The sequence below is a fragment of the Lygodium microphyllum genome, chromosome 15 (assembly GCF_053477565.2).
Source record: "Lygodium microphyllum isolate KBCC chromosome 15, Lygodium_microphyllum_v1.1.10, whole genome shotgun sequence".
Classification (NCBI taxonomy): domain Eukaryota; kingdom Viridiplantae; phylum Streptophyta; class Polypodiopsida; order Schizaeales; family Lygodiaceae; genus Lygodium; species Lygodium microphyllum.
The window spans coordinates 10,662,226-10,677,108 of NC_141149.1; the positions used below are offsets into that span (position 1 = coordinate 10,662,226).

Sequence of the window (14,883 nt, forward strand, 5' to 3'; positions counted from 1 at the left end):
ACCACATATACCAACATGCCAAGAACACCATTTTAGTTTGGAGGATGACTTCCGTCTCTCTGATGTGAACAAGTGACAGCCAAAACACAAAACCACAATTATTTCCCGGCGTGCGGTGTGAACCCACCCTAAAGTGCCCCCGCCCCCCCCCCCCCCCCCCGTCTGGACGAGCCATGAGTGTGTAACCAGCCTTAGCTGCGATTCTATTCCAGAGGGCTAGTAGGGTTTTAGGCGCACTGTGACGCGAGAGAGAGAAAGAGAGAGAGAGAGAAGAAGAAGAAGAAGAAGAAGAAGAAGAAGAGGAGGAGGAGGAGAATGAGGCCACCAGGCGGCGGTGGTTTTAGAGGGCGCGGTGGAGGGCGTGGAGACTCAAGAGGAGGAGGAAGGGGACGAGGAGGCAGAGGCTTCGGTGGCCGTGGTGGCGGTGGCTTCCGCGATGAAGGCCCTCCTGCGGAGGTTATCGGTAAGTAAATCACCTCTTGCCATTCCATTGGCTTGCTTTAGCTGGTTTTTGCATACACAGTAATGACATTGGGACAAATGAGTCTTTGTATGTTGCAAATTGTTCTTGTACGTATGTTGCAAATTGTTCTTGTACGAGGATGATGATGTTCCCACTAAAGAAACAGATGCAATCTCATATCCAACTCAACTCATATCCATCTTCTACATGGCTAGACCCTTTCTACCAATGTCTAGTGCCCATCATACCTTCCCCTTGTGTGGGGGACTTACAACATTGGGCACTTGGAGCATAGGTAGGCAACTGAGAAGTGGACATTTTGGCAACATCTAAACTCCAACATTCCCAGGCTACCAATGCTTGAGGCAGCAAGGAAAGGGTTCGTGACAAGTAAAATAGCTGTCACGATGGTGCCTAGCTAGAAGATTATCTACTGCCCCTAAATGAAAGCTGCAGTAAGTTGCAATATGAGCTGAAAATTAGCCACTAGAGGTGCTCCATCTTCAACTCTGACCACCAAAGAACCAACTTCAACATTGATAGGCTCCATGAGTTGCTGCTGTGATGCAGGCATGGGAAAAAATGGAAGTTCATGATGAAGGAAGAGGATGGAAACACAAAACTCAGAAGTTGTATTCTCATGTATTGATACTGTGAGGGAAGGTGTACATTCTGCAAAGCATAACAAGATTCCCTAGAGAAAATGAGCAACAATAGAACATGAATGGATGGAAGTTGAAGTGCCTACAGCAGGACATTGCAAATGAAACTCTCTAGAGAACCCACAAAGGGCCTCGATGCCAAAACAGAAGATCACGTAAACAGGATAGGACAATCTGATGTCCATTAGATTGTAGGGCAGTTCACATGTGAGACGCCCTAGTAACCTACTTTCTCTAAGAAAACTAGGTCTCAGCTTTCCCTCTAATGACAGAACTCAGGTGCCTGCTTAGGGGCGAGTGAGCAACAAGGGAACTTGCAAAGGGTGTGCACCATCTATGTTGGTTGTTTTTGTGTAGGTATGCTGTTTTTAAAAAAGGTGTGTGTATCTGTCTGTGTTTGCGTGTTTGCATGTCTGATTAGATAGTATGGAGTCACAATGTTTCTAGGAGCCCCTGCAATTCAGGCATTTAGATGTTCATCAGAGCTGTTTGTTAATGACTGTTACCATCTTAATTATTTGGACAGACAAATAGATATGACTTTTCTACTTGTAGTTTTAGTGGCGAGACAACTGAATAATGATGTCTTCTTCCAAGCAGCTCATCCCCTGTAACTAACTAGCTATGTAATGTTGATATCTGTGAGAAGCTCTAGCAATTTTATAATGTCTCCCAGATGGCAGGAATCATGAGTTACACACGTATAGTTCATGGCTTTCAGTTCGTAATCTGCAGTCACATTTTTTAAAAACATCTGCTTTTGGAATATTTTGGTCAGAGGTCGCACATTTTGTACATGCTTGCGAAGGAGAAGCAGTAACAAAGCTGACCAATGAGAAAATCCCTTATTTCAATGCACCAATCTATTTGGAAAATAAGACTCAGGTTGGGAAAGTGGAGGAAATTTTTGGCCCGATCAATGAAGTGGTGAGAGCTGTTGGTTATTGTTTTTGATCTGGATTGTCAATACGTAGTGCATTTTTTTGTTGTGGTTTTATGTATTGGAACGTTGAAGATGATTTTACTATCTCTGGCTGCAGTATTTTTCTGTAAAGATGCTGGAGGGCATTGTAGCCACATCTTACAAGTCAGGGGACAAGTTTTATATTGATCCGGCTAAGTTGCTTCCATTGCAAAGATTCTTACCTCAACCAAAGTGCGTTGGTCATGTTTTTGATGTTCCGTCATTCTGAACTTCAAAGTATGCTGAATCCATCATCTAAGTGACTTGTCTGTATGCCTTCTCAGGGGCCAGGGTGGATCCACACCGGGAGGTGGTGGCAGGGGTGGTCGCGGAGGGGGACGAGGTGCTATAAAGATCTGAACTGTGTTGAGACTTGGTTTTTGTTAAATTGCCAACTTTTCTAATATGTTACCTTTCTCAGGTGGAAGGGGTGGAAGAGGAGGGCGTGGTGGTGGCGGCTTTCGTGGTAGAGGTGGTGGTGGAAGAGGTTTTGGTGGTCGCGGTGGTCGCGGCGGTGGATTCAGGGGGAGAGGAAGGTCATGATAGACAAGCCATTACAAATTTACTGAAGAGGTTCTTGCACGGGGGGCAGTGCTGGTTTGTACTGGTGCTTTTTAGAGAGGAATGGTCTTTGCCTCAAGAATGGACCAGCTGCAAGCATGTGTTAAGAGTAGTATCAATGAAGATCACTTTTGACCATGAGTTTCTGTGAGGCAAAGTTCTGTGCTCAGCGGATGACACTACAAAGTAAAATGCAAATTATCGAGCCCCTAGTGTTTATTGGGGCATTGTTATATCATGCCTCTGGAGGGCATAAAACCTGCTAGTGAAGGTCTTTTGAAAATTGAGTTGTAGAAGGGAGTCATCGTTTGAAAAGTGGGTTGTAGAATAGAGTGCATGCACAATTATGCAGATTGGGAAGTAACATGAGGCTTACAGATTTTTGGACCTCTAACTTGCCTCTGAGGGTACGGTCGGCCTGATCTGCAATGATGTTACACAATGGCTCTTCTGATGTTTATGTTGTATTCCAAGCAATTTGAAGCTCTTGAGAAACATCAGAGTTTTAATACTTGGAATAGTTCATCAATTATGCACAACCAGAATAAGGCCCAATATGTCAATTCTTTGATTTAGTGGTGTCTTGTCTTGGTGAAGCATCACTAATGTGTTGTCGCGTAATGCTGCTATAGATCATTGTGTGGTGAACCCAAAAGGCCGACCAGCATTATCTGTGTTTTTGCATTTTTGGTAGCCCCCTATATAAAGCTCTGCTTACATGCCCAGCAAGTCTAGAGGCTAATAACCAGCTGCCCCTATGATATATGCAGGGTTAAATTTAAGTTTTGCCCTAAAAATAAGGTGCATAACTAAAAACAGTCAGCAGTTTTGGCACACTTCAATTCATAATAAGAACTATCTTGGTGAGGAATTTTTGCATTGGCAAGCTTACAACTTGGAAGTGAAAAATTATGGATTTGAAGATCTTGCATTGTCAAAGTGCCTTGTGTGTTTGGTGAAGGTAGAAGGAATGATTGCAATAGAGGTGGCTACACCTAATAAAGATGAAACAAAGAAAGTTACATCCCAAGTGCAGGAGAAGGTATGGATGGAAAATGATATCAGAAAGGGTTTTGATAAGAAAGGTTAGAATCTCTTTTAAATCATTAATGAAGCTACATTGTCATGGAAGATTGCATTCAAATACATTTAGGGTGCCTAATTGATGGATGTTAGAGAAAGAGTAGACGATGATTGAAGATGTTTTGAAGATATTAAGAAAAATTAGCAGTAAAGGATAAATCAATCACACCTTTGGAGTTTGTAAACATCATATATTAAAGTACATATTAAAGTTCTAAAGCAATGAAGTGTTTTTTTTAAGGGAACCAAAATATGGCTTATGAATGAACACAATCCAAAGCATTGCTCAGTGAAATCACCAAGATGAAGTGGTTGGAAAATGGGGTGAATGGGCAATTTATGGATGTGATTGAGCTATGATTGAGGAGTAATACAAACTCTTTGTGCACGTGTGCACACACATATCCATAGATTAGATAACAGTGATTGGATGGAAAAGGGAAAGGAAACAATGGAAGAAGAGGAATCCACTGGATGCATCTGATAATATTGCTTTAGTTGGAGCTTGTAGAGTGATAAGTTTGCATACTTGGTAAGATATGAACTTTGGTTACGCTTTCATCATGTTCAAGCTCGACCACCATGGTACTAGAGATGAGGTGATTGCCAAAATCAAATATGTTGGGGGTTGCATTTTATCTAGGCCAACATGTGTTGTTGAGCCTTCCGAAGAGCTATGGCCCCCTTTATGACATGCTTTCCTTGTGATTTGATTGCATAATCATCACAAACACACGGAGGTAATAGTTGGATGCATTGTCTTGATCATTTATAGCATATCATATTGATCCTTTCTACATTAACATGCATTAGCATTCATTGTGTTAGCATTAGCTCTCTTTGTATAGCATCCAAATTGTTTGCTTTGAGAATAGAATTCAATGGAGACATGTCAACCTCCAAATTGTTTGCTTTGAGAATAGAATTCAATGGAGACATGTCAACCTCCTTTACTACATGCTTTCATGGTCATGCCACACTTAATTCTTATTCCCTACACCTCTTGCAAAGCATTGCTCAAGAAGACCAATATAGATATGAATATCTATAGAGAGTATTAGGAGTGCTAACATCCATTATAGAGCAATAACTCTAGCCTTGGAAAAGTAATCACAATTTTGAATGTTCATTTTGTTCAGAGATTTTATACCAATGTTTGCAAAAAACTTGTCCTATCCAATACAAAAAAGGAAGAGATTGAAATCTGTTTGATTTTGGGAAAAAAATATGATTGATTGATATTCTAAGTAGCATTTTAAAAAAAGCTAGTTTTCATAAGGATAAACTAACTAGTTTCTTGGAAATTTGACGGGGAGAAATACATTAAAGAATTGTTTTCTGTGAACACTATATCATACTATTCTTGTGATTACACACATGGATGATTCTCAAGACTATTCAATCAAGCTTTTAAGAGATGAGAAGGTTGGGGTCCATGTTTTGGGATGAAGTACACCTTTTAAATAAAGCATATGATCCCACAAGTTAGTAAATTAGGCAAATCACTAAATCTCTTATTTCAAAATAATAATAATTATACGTTTAGAATATCATTTTTGGACTTCAATTTCTTAGCACCTTTTAAAGAGAATAATAAAAGCTATCTAGGTTCATGTCAAATGAAAGGAGCTATGCACATGGAAACATTGTTGTTGGGGCACATTTTAGGAGGATGACAAAAAGCAAGGGTAGAATGAGTACGTGAACTTGTGAATAAACAACTTTAAGCTTAGAAGGGATTATTGAACTTATGACCTCATCTTTAAAACCTGAAATTTCAACCATTAGGCCAAACAATATGACATTTCCTATAGAAGGGTTTTAATTCTTTGTTTTCTCGACAATCGTAATTGCTTTCTTATTGCTTACTCCATGCAAGTAATATGATTTTTAGCTTATTTTGGTATCCTATTTAAGAGTGTCCTAGTTTACTCAATGATGATTGAATATCTATGATCTTAAAAATTAATGTCACCAATGGTCCCAACTCTCTTCAATCTACAATGCTAGTGAGATATACGTATGAGTGTAGTAGACCGAAGCACATATTGAGACTTCTTTATTGAAGACTTGAGCAAAAGTTTGTCAAATTGTAGTGTTCTCTTTTTGTGGCTAATACGATAGCCTAAGGTAATTTTCCTAGAAAATCTTTATTGCAAGTCAACCTAGCTTACTCCTTTCTCATTAGTCTTGCCATTTCAATCTACAATGCCAGTGAGATATACGTATGTATAGCAGACCAAAACACATATTGAGACTTCTTTGTCGCAAACTTGAGAAAAAGTTTGTCAAATTGGATATCATGAAGTGTTCTCTTTTTGTGATTGACATGATTCCCTAAGGTGATTTGCCTAGAAAATCTTCAATGCAAGTCAATCTACCTTACCCCTTTGTTATAAGTCTAGAAATGGGTAGGATCTTTGGAAACATGCTATTCCGTTCTAACAAAGACGGCAACTTTAATGACACATGATGTTTAGATTACTTAGTTCCTTGCTCATTTTTGGAATATATGTTTTCTTTTCCATCTTCCCTTTGGGTTTACTACCCTTCATTTTCCACTAGGCTAGCCTTTGCTTCATTTACACATTGTATTATACACATTATCCATCATGGACAATTGAAAGCATTTCTCAACATCAAGTAAACACTCTAATGTATGCTAACCTATACAAATGTAGCTAAACAAACTAGTTCAAGTCCTAGGAAAGCGAAACTCACAACTATTAGGGAGAAAAATTGCTCCTATCCTTGCTAACTTCTTCTCTATCAAATTAGCACTTGGGCATTGCTACACATTGCCTTTTCTCACTAATATTTGCATGGTTAAACTGCCCTCTTGATATATGACTTTCAAACATGTGATGCAAATGATAGGTAAACTTATTAAAGCTTTACTATATTATAGAAGGACAAGCATATGATGTGTCTCATAGTGAAGCCACTAAGGTTTTTATCCTTAAATGTAAATTCAACTAATTCTTAATTAGACATATTACATTGCCTTCATGTAGTTCCACAAACAAAAACATATACTACACATTGAACTTTGTAAATAGTTTTTCAACCTTCTAACCATTCTTCCTTTTCCCTTTGTTCAATTTTGTGGTGTATTCTACATGCTCAAGAAACTACTAGTTAAACTCATGGCTTTGTTAATGCAACCAAGGTGGTGATAACAACATGCATGGTTCAAAACACAATTTATGCACATTATTTGATTACCAATCTTGGCAAAGCCAACCTAGATGTGATAAGAGGAGAGAGGTCATTTAAGACTTTTAATTGGCTCTAATAAAGATGACGATTTAAATAGTTCTTTTTTGGTTGATAGCATGAGCCATTGCAATAAGTGTGCTAGTAGCCATGCATCTCCCCAAAAGAGATCAACACATTTCCTAGAAAGCGATCACTACTTCTCCAATATCTTTTCACTCTCTTGAGCAAGCAGCCAATGGAGCCTATCTGATTGGTCCTTTCATTTGATCTCATTCTTCCCTCAAGTTTGATATTCTTCCAACGTAATGAATAGGGGCTATCACAAGAGATGCTTCAAGTAACACGCACACGCACACGCACACGCACACGCACACGCACACGCACACGCACACACACACACACACACACACACGAGATGCTTCCTTGTATGCCTTAATAGCTGCAACATATTCAATGTCAATGGTAGATACGACCATACATGGTTGCAATTGAGAGACCCAATATATTGCACCTCTTGTGAATGTGAAGACAAAACTATCGTAGACTTTCAAGATTCCACATTCCTTGCAAAAATCAACATTTACATGGCCAAGAATAGACGCATTCTCACTTCCAAAGCAAATGCATATAGCTTCTAATGCTTTTCAAGTATCTCATAATACACTTCACTGCTTTCCAATGCTTCTTGCTAGGGCTTGCCATGAACTCACTAATCACTTCCATTGCATAGACACGAAGTGTGCAACCATAGCATATGTCAAGCTATTGATAACCAATGCATAATGTACCTTGGCCATTTCAATCTCTTGCTCATTGGACTTAAGGCTATCCTCTTTGCTAAGTTTTAAATATGGAGGCAATAGCCTTTTTCCTCTCAATATTAAAATGCTAAAGTAACTATCCAGTGTACTTTTTTTGGGGTCGATAGAGAAGCTTCTTGTCTTTGTCCCTCATAATTTGTAGTGACTTCTCAACAATGAGCATATAGTCCACATAAAGGATCAAGTAATAAGGTTACTATCCATAGTGTTGAGTGTCTATAATCGGTCTTAGCATATCCTTGGGACCACAATAAAGGCATTAAACTTATGATATCATTTGTTAGGAACTTGTTTGAATCTATATTAGCTCGTGTGGAGCTTGCATACTAATTGTTCCTTGCCTTCACAATAAGGCCCTCTAACTGCTACATAGAGATATTCTCATGCAAATCCCCATGAAAGAAAGTCGTCTTAACATCCTTTTACACAAGTTCCGTATCCTTTTTAGCAACCAATGTAAGCAACATACCAAGAGTTGTCATCTCGATTATGGGTGAGAACATCTCATTAAAGTCTATCATGTTCTCTTGCTTGAATCCCTTGGCTACCAATCTTACCTTGTACTTTAGCAATACATTAGATGGAACATTTTCAACTTTTAAACACATTTGCATGGTAACATATGTTTCCAACCCCCAAGTAGCATTCTTGACTAAATAGTCTCTCTCTAATTGCATAGCCTTCTTCCACTTATTACCTTCATCCCTCATATCGACATAACATTAAGACTCTTTGTAACATGTAATCATGACATAATCTAGAGATGATGTGTATCTCTTTGGTGGTTTAGAGACTCTTGTAGTTCATCTTAATACCAGCTCAACTTGAGCCTTTAGTTGTTCCAACTATTTATGTTACCCAATGTAAGACTATCCACCTAATTGCAACACTCCCATCTCAATATTTCTTGGCTGTCCAAGCCATGCATTGTGTGGAACAGGTCATACATGCCACTCATTTGGTGGTTATCCATCCTCCTTGAGCAATACTCTATGTATTTCAATTGTTTTGATGGGCTATTTATGCATTTGATTCTCATTGAAGATAACATCATGGTTGCACACTATCCTTTTAGCTCTAAGATTCCAAAGATGGTAACCCCTAACGAGAATAACATCATGAGTGCTTACTATCTTCTCATAACACTTGTAAATGAACATAAGACAATAGACCACACTTCTCCTGAAATCTTGCCATCTTAAGGCTTGCTAGGGGATTATTAATTAAATCAACAACTATCTTAATAGCTTCACTCTAAAAACATAAGTAAGACCAACATTTGATAGCATATTTTCAATCCTTGGATATATCTGCTCATCTTTTCAACTTCCTTTTGATACCATGAATATCACAAAGTCTTGGAAAACATGAGAGGTATACTCTCCACAATTATTAGTTCTCAATGTATAAGTCAAGATATTTCGAAATGTATCAAATCCATTCTCTTCATGTAAATAGGATAAGCCTATACCTTTTTAATAGTGTCATCAATAAAAGTAGTGAAGTATGATGCTCCGTCCAAAGAAAATGTAGGTATACTCTCACATGTATTACTATGTACTAATTCCAAAGGTTTAGATTTTCTAGTATCAAACCCCTTCTTATGTGATATTTTCTATGTACCGATTCCAAAGGTTTAGATTTTCTAGTATCAAACCCCTTCTTATGTGATATTTTAGTTTGTTTGCCACACATACAATACTCATACATTTCAAGATTAGAAAAGTTGAAATACAAAAGATACTACAAACAAGAAAGCACTTTCATTCTAGTTATTGGCACATAGCCCAAATGGCAATGTTAAAGTGATATAGATGGCTGTTGAATGTGATAGCTACAATGTGTCTTTTACACTAGATACATTGAAAAAGTACAAAGTGCTAGAATTCAGCCCTCTAGCAAAGACAAATGACCATTTACACATCTTCTAGGCATGATTACCAAAAATCACTATTAACCCCTTCCAAGAAGGCGCGATATAGAAAGTGCACAAAAAAAGACAAAATTTTGGAATGAAAAGAGAAGTGGAGATTAGAGTGTATTTCTAGTACATATAATTTCACGGATAGAAAATCAACTTGAAATTATTTTGTAAAGAGAGTTAGGCTCATTCTTGTGCAAATTATAATGACATCCTGAGTGAGGCATAAGCACAAGAAATCTTGGCCCAATAAGTCACAAAAGGGTTGTAAAAAATCAAAGATTATGTAAGGTAAGAGAAGTCTGGTCTAAGCTAATGAAATGGGAGGGTGCCCAAGAAAAACAAGGTCATGTATAAAAGCCAAAAAGTGAATGGATAAACTCATCCTTGTGGTTGCAATCTTATATGCTTCTTCTTCCTTCTTGCATGCATCTTGCTTGTATGAGAGAGAGAGAGAGAGAGAGAGAGAGAGAGAGAGAGAGAGAGAGAGAGAGAGAGAGAGAGAGAGAGAGAGAGAGAGAGAGAGAGAGAGAGAGAGAGAGAGAGAGAGGCATAGTGTGGTGGGCATTACGCGAGTAGCACAAGAGACAAGAGTTCGATGCACAGGAGTTAAGCATGACAACTAGGAGAAGACAATTGCACTACGAGCAGAAAAGTATTTTTTTTTTCATTTTTGCAAGAAAGAACATCCATTCCAAACAAGAAATGTTACCGGGAAGGGGCTAAAATGCTAGGGAACGGTTTGCAATGATAAGAGGAACACTAGTGAATGTTCTAGAAGTGTTTCACTTTAGATGCCTGCTAAAACACATTAATTCATTCCTAAGTGCCACGCATAGGTAGTCCCTGTTTCTATGATGGATCTACATTAGAGCCTCTATCTAGCTTTACTTCGACACCAACTATTACCACTGAGTTAGTGTTTATCCATAATCATCAGGTGGAGGAGTCTCGTTCAATTGTTTGGTCTTCTCAACAACCTTGGCTTATCAACAACAATGCATAGAGTCATATGAGTCCTCTATGAGAGTGCACAATGGAAGAGAAATATGAACACAAAGAGAAAATGAAAAGAGAGAATATAACATGAATGAAAGAGAAATCTATATTGAATCTAGAAAGAATGTGAAAGGTGAGAAGGTTCGAAGCTTGCACTCGAGAGCTATGGTGGGAGAGCAAGAGAAAGAAAGACAGAGACAAGAAATGGGAACTCCAACAGTCACAATATGTGACCAGGCCTTCCTTTATTCAAATTGTCACTAAAAGAATAAATAATAAAGTGACGGTGACGGGCGCCCACCACCTGCAGTGTGCAGTGGCGGTGACTGTCAGTGTAGTAATACACGGGCGGCTAGGCGGAGGCGCCTTTACCCCCAACAACCTCCCACTTAAAGGCGAATCTGCCCTAGTGAGGAGTGAAAAGAAAAAGAAAAAAGAGAGTACAACATGTACACATGTACAACAGGATGAGGAAAGACATCATCTCATCCCACGCCCATCAACCTCCTGAGGAAGGCAAAGCGCTCTGTAGAGAGGCTTTTCGTGAGAAGATCTACAGGATTTTAGTCAGTCGAGATCTTGACAAGATCAACAGACTTGTCCTCAACGACCCCACGTATGAAGTGATACCCCACCTCAATGTGTTTCGTCTTCGCATGGAAGATCGGATTCTTGGCTAACTGAATAGCACTCATAGAATCCGAATGCAGTGTAGGGATAGCATCAACACCAAGGTCAGCAACCAAACAACCCAACCAAATGGTCTCCTTGCAAGCCTCAGTGGCTACAACATGTTCGGCATCTGTAGTAGAAAGGGCTGTGCATTTTTGCACCCTGGACATCCAAGAAACAACACCTCCAGCATGTGTGAATATATAGCCGGAAGTGGACTTCCTACTATCTGCATGTCTTGCATAATCAGAGTCAATGTACCCCACGGCTCCTGTATCCTGGCTGCCATAGCATATGCACATATTGTTGAGATATCGAGCTCCACTCGTGATATGCCAGGGTGACTGTTGTGCATTTATGTCACCGACTTGTCAGTTGCAGATGCGGTTGGTACACCGCCCATGAATAATAGCTAAATGACAGCTATCCTTATCTACTCTAGTTCGTGGCTCAGTTAGTATGCCACCTTAGTTAGTTGAGTTTGGTTTGAGACTCATATATAGGGTTCTTCTATTTCTATGTACTTGAGTTCTTTTTGGCTTACACAACTAAGAAGAGAAAAACTGTTTTCAGCCTCCACCTCTGTGTGTATCCCTCCATTGTGCAAGCAAGAGAGCTACAAGTGAGACTCCTTCCTTCTCTCCCACAATCTTGACATGGTATCAGAGCCTTGTTCGTGGTAAGGAGCTCAAGAAAGCAAGCCATGTTCGGGGTGTTCTGGTAAGAGGAGCAGTGTTGCTTTTATTTTCTGTTTTGGGAGCAGATCTCTACAGGTAGCACCACCGGAAATTGCAAGAGTGCATTGTCTCAGGTTGAGACGTCCTTCGCGATGAAGCAACAGGGCAATATATGCTGCGGGACAGGGCTTTAGCCATGATGACCCTGTTTTTTTGATTTGAGGCCATTTCGGGGCCTGTTTTGGAGGCGGAAGTTTTTTGCACGCACTCAGGAAAAGGCCCTGTTTTATGCTGTGTGACTACTGCTCTACAGGTCGGTGAAAAGTTACCACAGAAATTGCATCGTATGCTTGTGTGCAGAGACATTGGGAGTTACAGAATCATCCTTGTTTTCTGTTTATGCAAAATCGTCACTAGGAAGTGGCTGTGTGGTCAAATACCACTTTCGTCAGTTTTGCAGATTAGCCCTTATGAGGCTGAAGTTGTGTTCTTTGCAGTGACAGAATTTTTTGCAGTGTTCTGTAATGGCGTCTGATTCTCTTTCACAGATTGTCACTGAAAAGCTTGACAAGAACAACTTCCAAGCATGGAAGTTTAGAATGACGAATTTCCTTATGGGAAAAGGATATTGGAAATTTGTTGCAGGAAATGAAGAAGAACCAGTTCTTCCCGATGTTCCCAATCAACAGCAAATGCAGGCATTTAAAGCATGGCATGAGAGAGCCAGGAAAGTTATGTACTGGCTGTCTATCAGTATTTCAGACTCTATGATTGTGCATATTCAGGATGCAAGTACGCCAAAGGAGGCATGGGATACTTTGTCAAAAATGTATAGCACAAATACGCAAGCCAGAAAAATGCAGCTCAAGCAAGAGTTGCATAATGTGCAAAGAGAAAATATGAGCATCAATGACTACCACATGAAGGTGAAGAAGATTGCAGATGCACTTGCTTCCATTGGGTCGCCAGTGGAAGATGATTTAGTTTCTGTGACCTTGAATGGTCTAGGAAAGGATTATGCACAGTTCCGAACATCCATTTCCGTCCGTGAAAGATTTTCTGATTTTGAGGAGTTGATTGCTCTGTTAATTTCTAAGGAGCAGGGAAATAGTGGTGCATCTTCTTCAGGAGGAACTTCAAAAGAAGCTGTCTTCTACTCAAATACTGGAGGAGGTAGAGGCAGAGGTAGAGGCAGAGGTAGAGGAGGCCGATCTAAAGGCCGTGGTAGAAATCAGAATATGCAGCAGACTCAAGAAAACCAGTCCTATGGAGGAGGACGTGGTAACTCTAGAGGCAGGGGGAGCCAAAGAGGTCGTGGTGGATGGCAAAGAGGGCAAAATGCAAACACCAATGTTGAATGCTACTACTGTGGTAAAATGGGTCATATGGCTAAAGACTGCTATAAAAAGCAGAATGACATCATGAATGGAAAATTGCAACAAGAGAATTATGCATCTTCTAGTAGACAGGGTGATAACAGAAATGAGCAATTCTTTATGGTGCAGCACATGAACAATTCTGTGACAAGTGCAGAAGAAAGCAACGATGTATGGTATGTTGACTTAGGTGCATCAAACCACATGATAGGTCATGCAAAATGGATGGAGGATGCAAGTAAAATGGAAAAACCAGGATTTGTGGAGACTGGTAATGATACTACACATCCTATTGTGCAAATTGGAAAAATTCCTTTGTCTATGTAGGATGGGAAAAAGAAATACATGTCAGATATATTTCATGTCCCGAATATCACCAAGAATCTGGTTTCTGTTGGTCAAATGGTTGAGCAGGGCTTGTAGGTCAGATTTAATCCTCATGGATGTTTTGTTGAGGATATGAAAAATAAAGGTCGCTTGATAGCAAAAGGAAAGAAGAAGGGCAGAATGTTTACGTTGGATGCATACATGCCTGAATTGAGTGCAGCAATGTTTGCACATGGGACCGCTGTAGTTGCAGATATTGATATCTGGCATAAACGCATTGGTCATGTTAATGTACAATGACTTAAATCAATGCAGGCCCAAAATATTGTTGCAGGATTACCTAAATTCAAGGTTGCAGAAATGCATAAGGTATGTGAAGCCTGTCAATTTGGAAAACATGCAAGGAAACCATTTCCTAGACATGTTCAAGAGAGTAAGAAGCCATTGGAATTAATCCACTCTGATGTGTGGACTACTAAAGCTGCATCTCTTGGAGGTTGTCATTATTTTGTCACTTTTATTGATGACTATAGCAGAAAAGTTTGGGTGTATTTTATGAAAAAGAAAAGTGAAGTTTTTGGGCATTTCAAAACTCTTAAAGCTATGGTTGAAAAAGAAACAGGCCTGTAAATAAAATGCCTAAGGTCAGATGGAGGGGGAGAGTACCTCTCAAATGAGTTTGCAAGGTTCCTGCAGGAGCATGGCATAAAGCAACAATATTCATGTAGTCATACCCCACAACAAAATGGAATTGCAGAAAGGAAAAACAAGCATATTGGAGAGGTATCTCGTGCCATGCTCAATGAAAAAGACCTGCCAAATTTTTATTGGGCTGAAGCAGTTGCTACAGCAGTCTACATAATGAATAGGACGCCCACTGCAGCAATACATGGAATGACTCCAGAGGAGAGATATACTGGTAGGAAACCAAATATTTCTCATTTGAAGATTTTTTGTTGCATTGCCTATGTTCATGTGTCAGATGAGTTGAGATCCAAGTTGGATCAAAAAGCTGAGAAGTGCATCTTTATTGGTTACTCTCTGCAGCAGAAAGGGTATAGATGTTATAACCCTTCTACTCGTAAGTTTACAGTGAGCAGAGATGTTGTTTTTGATGAGATGAGTAGCTGGTATAAAC

The 14,883-nt window shown here is 39.5% G+C and overlaps 1 protein-coding gene across 1 annotated transcript; it reads left to right on the forward strand.

Moving 5' to 3' along the window:
• Positions 1-203: 203 nt before the first annotated feature.
• Positions 204-2,965, forward strand: LOC148024263 (putative H/ACA ribonucleoprotein complex subunit 1-like protein 1). The gene is made up of 5 exons (XM_087693864.1): positions 204-463; positions 1,904-2,052; positions 2,166-2,281; positions 2,374-2,432; positions 2,511-2,965. The coding sequence occupies exons 1-5, from the start codon at positions 316-318 to the stop codon at positions 2,630-2,632; spliced, it is 594 nt and encodes a 197-aa protein (XP_087549990.1). The 5' UTR covers positions 204-315; the 3' UTR covers positions 2,633-2,965.
• The last annotated feature ends 11,918 nt before the right edge of the window (positions 2,966-14,883 follow it).

What these genes read in the sequence shown, in the direction of transcription:
- LOC148024263 (XM_087693864.1), top strand. Translation starts at nt 316, where the DNA reads ATGAGGCCACCAGGCGGCGGTGGTTTTAGAGGGCGCGGTGGAGGGCGT. An exon ending in CCCTCCTGCGGAGGTTATCG is followed by an intron (nt 464 to 1,903) that starts GTAAGTAAATCA and finishes TATTTTGGTCAG; the next exon opens with AGGTCGCACATTTTGTACAT. An exon ending in TTGGCCCGATCAATGAAGTG is followed by an intron (nt 2,053 to 2,165) that starts GTGAGAGCTGTT and finishes CTCTGGCTGCAG; the next exon opens with TATTTTTCTGTAAAGATGCT.